Genomic DNA, 11,071 nt, shown 5'->3' with positions numbered 1-11,071 from the left:
GGCGTGCAGGCTTTCTTAGAGTGCAAAAAAGCGTAGTTTTGCTATACTTATTTCTGCGTAAAAGCTATTGCTTTAGCCTCTTTTTTAGATTAGAGAGTATAGGGTTTAGCTATTATACTGGCAGATTTTGTGTCTATAATCTAAGTATATATAGAGTTTACTAGTACTATATTAATAAGCATAATTTAGGCTGTAGTAGTAAAAGTAAATTAGCTTTGCGTAGTTAAGAATCTAGGCGCGATATTTAGTATTATTATTAATTTTAATTTTTAATTATAGTAGTATAGAAACAGCGCAAGCCCCTAGTTAGGTTTTTTTCCTAGCCTATAGCTAGGCGTTGCAACTTAAATTATAAAAATAGTATTAGAAAAAATTTAGCTTGCTTTAAAGTAGAGGCAGGTAGGCTTATTAGTTTACTTTTAAGCTCTAAGCGTAGTTCTGTTAAATAATAAACTATTTAGTATATTTTAACAAGTAGGAAACTGGGGTAGGACTATTATTTAGTAGGAAGAGTTACTAGTAGCAAAGCTTTTTTTACTTAGGCATTTTATATAAATACTCTACTTATTAGCTAGCTTGTAACTAAAGAAACCTTTTGGGAAAAATAGTAGTTACTTTAATAAGTTTCTTTTTCTTAGAAAGCAATTTTGTAGATATAAAAGTAGCTTTTTTTACGCACTACGCACTATAACTTTGCTTTATTAAGTAGTATAGTAACTTAAGAAAAGGGTTTTTATGCTATTAAATTGGGCTTTTGTTTAATTTCTTGTAAACTAACTCTGCTAATCCCCCCTACTATAAAATATTTATGTATATATAATATATATTCTGCTGTATACTATGCGTGCAGGTTTGCTCCTAAATTTAGCACTTTTAAAGTATTACTATGCCCCTTATAAAACTGCTAAATTATTATTTTAGGAAGTTGTTTTTGTTTTTAAGCAGCGTACTAAAGTAAATTATATAAATAGGTTATTTAATAACTGCAATATGTTTATGCTTAATAATCTGATTTAAAATACAATTGCAGAACTTAATTTATAGTTATATACTAAAAATTTTTTGTACTGCGTACCTGCAACTTGTTTTAATTTAAATTTAACTACTTTAGCGCGCCCGCACTAAGGGGAAACGCAATTTATTAATATTTTAAGCATTTTAGACTATAACTAAAATTAGTTTTTGTGCAGTATTTATAAAGTTTCCTTGCTTGCGGGCGTTTATATATAAAAGTTATAATAAAAATATTTGCTTTTATATTGTTGACGTAGTTAGTTTTTAATGTACTAGTTTTATTATTTTTACTTTTAAATATACTACTAGAGTTAATTGCAAATACTTTTTAGCTAATATTTATATAGCTACAGGTTGTACTTTAACTTTTTTTATTTTAAAATCTAAGAGTACAAGATTAACGCGCGCTATATTTTTAATAGGAATAAAAAAGAGTTCTTTGTTAGCATTACTTTATATTTTAAATAAGTTTTTTTAAAGCAATTTTGGGAGCAAAAATAAGTTCTAGCGGCTATGCAGGATAGTAATAAAAAGTAAGTAATAATTTTAGTATGTATTTGTACAGATAGGAGTGCGGTATATTAAGGTATAGTTTTTAAAAAAAAGGAAAAACTTTGCAATGCTTAGTTGCGCAATATAGAAGTAGGAAAATACTAGGTTTTTTTTACAGCAAGTTAATTAGAATAGTTTAATAATAATATTGGTTTGGCCTAGCTTAAATAGGTTTTTTATTAGTATATAAAGAGCAAAGCGTAGGCAAGTTACTAAATCCTTATTTTTAATAGCTATAGCAGTTATTTTACTACTAATTTTATAAACTTTTGCGACGCTAGAAAGATTCTATTAATAGTATTTTTTTTTTATTTAATTTACAGCATACAACTTTTAGATATAGTGCTTTTTTTACTACTATTTTATTTGACTAAGCTTGCGCACTACTTTTATTATAGTTAAAGCTTTATTTTTATAAATAAAAGCAACTTTTTTCTATTATTTTAGGCTGCTTATAATATACGAAACGCGTTCGAAGCTATAAGTATTAAGCTACTTAATACTAATATTATATTGCAATAATTTAAAATACAACTACAATAGAAGGATTAGGAATTAATAAGTAGAGAAAATAGTAATAGAGATACTTGGAACTAGCTTTGCAATTTAGTTAATATTGCTGTAAAAAATAAAGCAAAAGTTAAAGCTAAATAGTTAAGTACTGTACTACATTTTTTTTAGGTGCAAAATAAATTTTTCTACTATAAAAACAAAAGTTACCGCGACGCGCTTTTAATTAAAAAGAAGTATAAAGTAATAATAAATTTTTAAATTTTTAATAGCGCAAAGCGTTTTATAGTGCTATAGTATTTTAGAGTTTAAGAACTATTTAGGAAGCTTGCGCGCGCAATGCAGTAAAACAATACTAAAATAAAATTAAATAATTCCAAAAAAAAAAAGAAATAAAAGAGCTAGAAGCAGCAGTAATATTATATAAAAGCAAAATTGTAGAAAAAGCAAAGCTAGTACAGTTGCTTGCTAAAAAGCGCGTAGCAGTAGCCTAGAAATAAGCTGCTTTGCAGGCGCAAAAGTAGTAGGAAATAAAAGCTGCAACTATATAAAAATTTTATAATAGAGTAAATAAATGTAGGCAAATAATTTTACATTTTGCAAATTTAAATGCAGCAGCGCTGCCTGCAGAGTAGAATTAGTTAGGGTAAAATAAAGTTAGAGTTAGTGTAGAAGTAAGGGTGCTAGAATTTATATAAAAGTTTTTTCCCTAAACTGCACTTATAGTATTAGGAGTAGTTCTTCTATAAGTAGCTTAGTAGCAGTACTACTGTGCAAAAAGCTGCACAATTTTGCAATATTTTGCTTTCTGCTATTTTTTCTAGCTATAATATAGTGTATTTATATGTTAAGCGCGCAGTAAGCAGCATAGTTACTTTTATAGTATACTTAGTTTATAAGTAGGCGTGCAATAGTATTTGCGAAATACTGCAATATCCTACAATTTAAGCTAATTAGTACTTTATTTTTGTTTGGGTAATTAGAGGCACGCGATAGCACGTGCCCTTTATTAATATATATATAATTTTTTTTTTTTTACTAAGCACTTAAGTGCTTTGCATTTTTCTGCACTTTATAGCAAAGTTTTAGGAGGGGCTGCAAACTAGTCTGCTACTTCTACTTCTGCCCTGTAAACTTAGAGTTAGTTAAAGTATACTAGAATTAGAGTTAGTATAAAAGTAAGAGTGCTGGAATTTATATAAATATTTTTTTTTTTAGACCCTGCTTGCTTCCTAATAGGCAATAAAACCCTAATTACTAGCGGTTTAATACTAGGTTGTTTTATAATATTTGCAGCTATTTTCTAATATTTACTTTTGCAAAATGCGTTTAGTGCTGTTTATTTTTAAAATAATAGCTTTATAGCTACTTTTACTATTGCTATTTCTATATTTTCTTTTCTGTCTTCCTGTATTATATTAAGCATCTAGGGTTATTCTAACTGTATTTTAGCTTACTATACTAGCTGGGATAAAGAAAAATAAACTCTGCATTGCTAGAGCTATTTTTAGTTTTGTACTAAACGGATAGAGCTATTAATTAGTACGCCTAAAAGCCTACTTATATTTTTAAGTATTATTATAAGCTTACTTGTAGACGTGTACAACTATTTAGTTTTACTACCTAAATATTTAAAAGTATAGGAAGTAGATAGTAAATACTTATGCAAGGACGTTTTTGCTTAATTTATTTATGCTACTATATTTATTAGCAAACTTGCTAGACAGGAATAGGGACTTATATAAAATGCAGTTTGTTATTTCTTTATATATAAAACTACTTTAATAAGTAGCTATTTTTTTTAAAATTTTAATACTTTATTTCTTCTATATTGCAAACTAGAATGCTGCTTTTATTGTTTAACTTATAATTTTTAAAGCTGTTAAAATATTGCTGCGTTTTATAGAAGTGCTTGCCTGCAAAAATACTTTTATTTAGGACTTTTTTAACTGCGCGGCCCAGTTACTACTTAGAGAATCCTAAAAAATATTATTTTAAAATGCTTTAGCTAGCTTTTTGGAAAAAAGTAGTATAGAGCTTTTTAGATACTTTTAGGCATATATAATAAAAGCATAACTTTTACTTATTAAGTTGCGTAACTCTGCAAGCCTACTGCTTATAATTTATTTTTTAATTTTATTACTTAAATTTATTGGGTGCTTAATTAGTGCTAATATTCCTAGAATAAGGAAATAAGTACAAGGTAATGTAAATAGTAAAGCTACTAAATTTCTATAACTAAAATTGCGTTTCTAGTTTGTACTCTGTATCTATACACAATAATAATTTTAGTTATTTTTTGGGAATAAAGCTAGTAGAGTGTATTATAATTTCTTTTTTTTTATTATGCTTATAGTACTTCTAAACAAGTGTACTAGCTAGCTAGTGCCTAACTTAATAATAATATTAAAACTTAAAATTTATTGCTGCCTCGCGAAGCTTAAGCAGTACACAACTATTTTTTTATAGTTGCTAGTTTATTATTTAAAAAAAGCATTACATAAGTTACTAAAGTACTATATATTATTAGGCTAGTTGTTTACTAGATTAAAGCGTATCTATCTAGGCGTTTATAGTATTTTTATTTAGAAATAAGCAGATTTTCTGTTTTATACTCTAGAATAACTAGGGTCTAGCCTAGCCTAGCTTAGCCTGCTTTCTTTTTTTTAGGGACAATATAGTAAATAACATCTGTTTACTGTAGGGCTTTTGCGCTATTGTAGAAGCTTGTTTATTTAAGTAACTATTGTATGTACTAAATGCGTACATAAAAGTAGAAATTATTTTATAAATTAAATACTTTGTAAAATTTAGGCTAGGTAGCTAGTACAGGCTTAGTGCGCGCTAGCGTAGCGCTATTAAAAATTTTTAAATTCTTAAGCTAATTGCAATATAGGAATAAACTCCTAAAAACTTTTTAAAACTTTTAGATTACTGCCCTTTTACGTAATTATTATTAATTGGCTTAGGAGTTTAATATTGCGTGCTAGTATTTTTATTAGCTTAGGAGTTTGCAGGATTTTTTTAGTGCGTAATTTGTAAAGCGTCTAATTTATAAAATAAAGTAGAAGTGTTTTTGCGCAGATATAGCAGCACTTTTTAGCTTGCATTTAGCTAAATAATTTCTAAAGCGCTTGGGTTGCTTTTTAGCTGTATTACGCGGCTTAGTATAGCTTTAGTTTATTTTAGAATAAGCTTTAGGAGTTGCTATAAAATTGTATTTTGCTATAGTATGCTGCAGTATTTTCTACTTAGCTTAGTAGTAGCAGACCTAAGTAGTTTGTAGCTTTTTAGGGTTAGGCTTAAATTATAGAAGTATTAAGTGCATATTATTTTTATTCTTTTGCTCTAATAAGAGGTAATTAAGTTTAATTTAGATATTTTGCAAGTTTCTGCAAAATACTGCATAGTACTGTAGGGTATTATAGGGTACAGTATAGTACTATAAAGTACTGTAGGGTACTGTAGGGTATAGTATAGTGCTGCAAAGTACTGCAAATACTATAAAGTATAGTAAAGTATAGTATAGTGCTGCAAAGTACTGCAAATACTGTAAAGTATAGCAGGGTATATAGAAACACAAAGTAATTAAAATAAAATAAGCTTTAATATACTTATTATTACAACTTTTAAAATTGAGCTACAAACTGTATGCTGCAACTTTAGAGATAAAGCAAAAAAAATTAAAAAGTTATAAATTACTACGTTGCAATTAAAAACTACAGTTAGAAAAAAAAAAGTATATAATAGTTAAAATAATAAAAAAAGTAACTTTAGCAAAGTTTTTTTAAGCTTTTTAACTAACGATTTTGAGCATGTAGTAGAAGGGACAATGCTAAATAGCAAGCTTAATATAGAAGCAGATAAAAGTCTTTATATTACTAATAATGCTAATATAATAAATAATAAATTAGTTAAAACTATAGTAGAGCTAAATAATAAATAAAACAGGATTAAAACAGAAACTACAGCAATTAAAGAAAAAATTGTAGCTTTAGAGGCAAAGCAAAAAAAGCAGGAAGAGTAGGAAAAGCAGGTTAACTGCTGCAAAGTGCGCTTATTTGCGGGAATAATAAAAATTACAGTATTTAATTTAGAAATAAATATTAAGCGCTTATAAGTAGAGAAGTATTAGAAGTTATTGTAATTTAGAATGCAAACAAAGCTAGGTGCTTTTTATAAAAAACTATAGCTTTTTTTTTTAAAGTCTTTAGCTAGATAATTCTTTTATAACTAGAGAATGTAGTGTAAGGGTAAAGCTAGAGCTGCTTGTATAAGTAGAAGTAAAGCTAGCGCAGATATAACTTATAATTATATTATTATTACTATTACTTGGAATTGCAAGCAACGCTTTATTAGGCACACTTTATATTCTGCTTAAAGAAAGGGGGCCCAAATACCCTAGGTATAATTTTTTCTATTAGCTTCTCTCCCCTTATTTTAGTAAGGGGGGACATTAGGATAGAACAAAAATAATGTTTATATTTAATGTAGGTAGTACCTAAAGCTAGTAGCTGCAAAGTTTAGTAATTTTTGCAAAACCTGTTTTTAAACTATAGTAACCCTAGAATTGTAGTAATTACTAGTCGCTCTAAGCTATCTACCTACTTTAGTATTAGGAGCTATTATCTATTTTTGTTAAATTTTTTTTTACTTTTTTTATTTATTTTATATATTTAAAGATATACATTCTTCCTTATTGCTAATAATTAAGAGTACTAGCGCTATTACAGTCTACTTAAAGAGTCCCTATACTGTAAAATAAAAGCAATATAGTAAACTAGTATAGTACTTTGCTGTATTTTACTATAATTAGTGTAATGTACCTAGTGCGTGCGCTTTGCAGGTAGTAGGAAAAGAGTTTAAAGCTATTATTGCTAACTAGCTTAATTTAATTTTTTTTAAAAATATTACTTTTTATTTTTATAGTAACTAGGCGTCTCTAAATCCTTCTACATAAGTTAGGTTTAGCAACTAAAACAACTAGCTTTTTTATATGCGCTAGGACAACTATAGCATAAACAATAAAAAAAACAATAGCTAGGATAAATTTAAAAATTTTGTTATAGATTTTTTAATTTGTAGCTAAGCTGCATTTTTTATTACTACTATAAAGGGGCTATAGATTAACTGTGTAAGGCTACAAATGTCCCTTAGCTAGATTTATTACTAACTATTATAGCAGTATAAAAAAGAAAAATAAGTTATAAAGCTTTAAAAGTTTTATAGAAGTTGCAAAAGCAGTATTTTATTATAATAAATAGTACTATACTGTAACGCAACGCCTAGTTGCAGAATTATAAAACTATTTTTTGCTATAAAATAGTAATACTGCTGCTTATAGTATATAAAGCTAGTTATTTTTTTATGCGCCTTTTTTGAGACTCGCAATTATATCGCCTAATTAACTAAGTATATGCAATAATACTATCTAAGTACGCTGCAAAGCTATTATAGCTAAAAAGCTAAAAACTTAGCTAAAAACTATAATTATAAATAACTGGGAACTACGGGCTTTGCGCGCTATGCTTATTGTCTACTTTTTTTTTGCAGAAATTTTTTTTAATAAGTAAAGTAAAATATTAAGAAATAAAATGCAAAGCTATACTAACTGTAATATACTGCTTTTGCAGTAAAGAAGAAACGCGCAGCGCGTCCTTTGCTATACTTATAAAATTTAGTACTTTTATATAGTAGTGCATAGTACTTTGCAGAGCTTTATAAGCATTTTAGGATTTTTATAGTATATATAAAACTACTTACTTTAGCTTAGTAAACTGCAGTATAGCAGGTACGCTTTAACTAAAAATGCAATAATTTATAGTTTATAATTTATAAATATTAGCTTAAACCGCCTTACAGGGTCTAGCCTACTAATAAAGCTACAGTTTTTTTCTGCTTTTTAGATAATATTACTATATTTTTTTTAAACAAATTGTATATACTTAGATAAACAGATTTGCGCTATATATTAAAAAAAAGCTGTACTAAAGCGTAGGATATAAAGGAAGTATAGGAATTCTTTTACAGATATAGTAGATATAGGTACTCCTATGCTTTTTTTTGCTACTAGACTAGTTTTATAATTTACTATAAAAATAAAGGTTTCTGCAATAGGCTTTTAACCTAAAAAAAACACAGGGCAATAGTAAACTTCTAGGTTTTTAACAACGCAAAGTATTTTATAGTACTATAATTTTTTAGAGTTTAAAAACTATTTAGGAAGCTTGCGCGCTTAAAGTAGTAAAATAATACAAAAGCAAAGCTAAACTACTCTAGAAAAAAAAAATAAAACAGCTACAAGCAGTAATAATATTATATAAAAGCAAGATTATAGAAAAAGCAAAAGTAGTGCAGTTATTTGCTAAAAAGCGCGCTGCAGAAAACCGCGCAGTAGTAGCTTAGGAATAAGCTACTATATGCGCGTAAAAGTAATAGAAAAAAAAAGCTGCAATTTTACAAGCACTTTATAATAAAGCAAATAAATATAAGTAAATAACTTTATGTTTTGCAAATTTAAATGCAGTAAAGTATTGTTGTATTATAGATGCTAAAAGTAGTAGTTTGGATGCATTGCAGCTACTGCTACTTCTGCCTAAAGCTACTGCGCGCAGCTGCTAAATTAATTTTCTGCAAAAATTTAAATAGTATAAATTAATTGCAAGCTTTTGTTTACTAATACTTTAAAAAATTTTATAATAATAGCTTTTGTAAATAGTTCTACAGCTTTATTTTTGTATATTAAAAAGTTTAGTAAAGTAGCTTATTAGCTAATGCGGCTTGTTAGCTAACTTATTTTAGTATTTATACTTGCAGCTATAAATATACAGGTAATAGGGCTAGCAGCCTATATTATTATTATATACAATAAGGACGTAGTACTATACTTTATTAAAATATACTGCAATATAGTGCAAGGTACAGTAGGGCATTTTACTTTATTGTACTATAAAGTACTATACTATACTGTAGGATTTAGCAAGTCCTATCCTTCCCTTTTTGCTACTTATTAAGTAGCTAGTTTACTAAAAATTTTTTTTATGCTATACTAGGATATATGCGTTTTTTGCAATAGAACTAGTTTAAAAATAGTAGCAGCCCTTTATAAGTTTTTGTACTCTATTAAAGTATAAAATTAAATAGAAAGTTTAGCTAGCTCTACCCTTTCTATTTTTTAGCTATAAGTAGGACTAGTAGCGTAGGTTAGCTATTTATATAGAGGGAAAGAGTATATATATTTAATAAGTAGCGTAGGTATAGTTTAAGTTTTTATATTATAGATAAAGAAAGCAGTTAGTTTAACTATAATATAGGATATACCTTGCATTCCTTAGAAAAGGGATAGTATACTTATTGTATTGCCTAAAAAGTAGTGCGCTTTGCAATTTATAACTTTAACTAACTTTACTTCTATAATTTGTTTATTAGCTCTTTTTATATAGGGCGTATACTACTAGGACAACTAGGGGTTTCTTTAACTGTTTAACTATAGGACTTTTTTTTTTACTAGTAACTTTTCTTACTTAGCAGCAGTTCTAAAGCAGTGCTTATTTAGAAAAAAAAATACTAGGAAGTAATTAGCTAATAAAAGCGCGCTTAAAAATTAGAAGTTAATAAAAAGCTTTAACTACTTTTTTTTTAATATAGGCTTAATTTTTTATAGGACCGCGTTTATAATTTAGATTGCAATAGTTATTTAACTATATATAATATCTGTTTACTTAAAAAGAAAAAAGGCTATAGCTTTAAATAACTAAAAATTAAAATAGACTGTAATACGCAGTGTTGCATGCTGGCTTTTAATTATATAGAGCTAATTTACTAGCGCTATAGTAGCTTTAATTACTTAGTTTAATATATTGCTACTAAGTTTTATACTTACTTCTAGCTTAGTAACAAGTTTAGCTAGTGTAAGTAGAAAGCCCTTTATATTTAGAAGTAAAAACAAAGTAAGGATAGGAGCGTGTATATAAAAGGGGGCGTAATAAAATTATACTTACTTGCACTTTAAAAATACTTATTTGCTTATTAGCTTTTTTGCTTTAAGTCCTTACTTTATACTGCAAATTTTATTGCTATAGAAAACTTAGTTATTTTTTAAAGCTATACTAAAGTACGGGCTATAGCTATAAAAGTATTTATAATTAGCTGTAATAGTTTGTAGGAACCTAATATAAGTTGTGTGCAGGGGGTATAAGTAGCTGTATATTTTATTTTAGAGCTTTTTAGGCAGTATAGCTAGGCCCTTGTATATAGATTAGACTTAGTAAATAGTTTATTAAAATATAACTGCTTTTAGCTTAGCAAATAAAAGTATTTATTCTGCTGTAAGTTGCTAGGCGGCTGCTTCTAATATGCCCTACTTGTATAGTTTAGTATAGAAGTTTTGTTTAGTAAAAATACGCAGGTATTTAAAGTAAATATATTAAAATATAAGCTGCAATAGGTTATTAAGGATAGTATATACTGTATTGTTGTTTTTTACTTGCGCAGTATATAGCTATAGCTTGCTAATTATACTAAAGGCCTATATATTGCATTAGTTAATAATCTAGTTAGTAATATTTTTTAATATATTTATCTAATTAGCTGTTTAGCTTTGTACCTACTTTGTATTATTAAAAAAAAGTTTAGCTACTTTAAAAGCTTTAGTAAGCAGTTTTTATACTTTTTTTTCTAGTACTTAGTAGCAGAGCAGTAGCTGCTTAGGACTAAATAATTACAGCAGCTCTGTAGAAGTGCAAGGCTTAGTAGCTTTATTAAAATACTTGTGCTACTTAAGTTTTAGTTTAAGTATAGTAAAGCGTATAAAACACATTATTGTATAAGCTAGTAGTAAAATTGTAGAAATAGACAAGTTAGAGTACGCGCATATAGCACGGCCTAAAGTAAAAGAAAAAAGGGTTAGGGTTAGGGTTAGGGTTAGGGTTAGGGTTAGGGTTAGGGTTAGGGTTAGGGTTAGGGTTAGGGTTAGGGTTAGGGTTAGGGTTAGGGT

The 11,071-nt window shown here is 27.5% G+C and overlaps 1 protein-coding gene across 1 annotated transcript; it reads left to right on the top strand.

Moving 5' to 3' along the window:
- Positions 1-1,782: 1,782 nt before the first annotated feature.
- On the top strand, positions 1,783-1,968 carry K460DRAFT_297742 (uncharacterized protein; the record flags this gene model as incomplete). The annotated part of the gene is made up of 1 exon (XM_040929735.1): positions 1,783-1,968. A coding segment is annotated over one exon (186 nt), but the record flags the coding sequence as incomplete, so codon positions are not given.
- Between the last annotated feature and the right edge of the window lie 9,103 nt (positions 1,969-11,071).

Source organism: Cucurbitaria berberidis, assembly GCF_010015615.1.
Source record: "Cucurbitaria berberidis CBS 394.84 unplaced genomic scaffold K460scaffold_10, whole genome shotgun sequence".
Classification (NCBI taxonomy): domain Eukaryota; kingdom Fungi; phylum Ascomycota; class Dothideomycetes; order Pleosporales; family Cucurbitariaceae; genus Cucurbitaria; species Cucurbitaria berberidis.
This window is presented reverse-complemented; position numbering and strand designations above follow the sequence as displayed.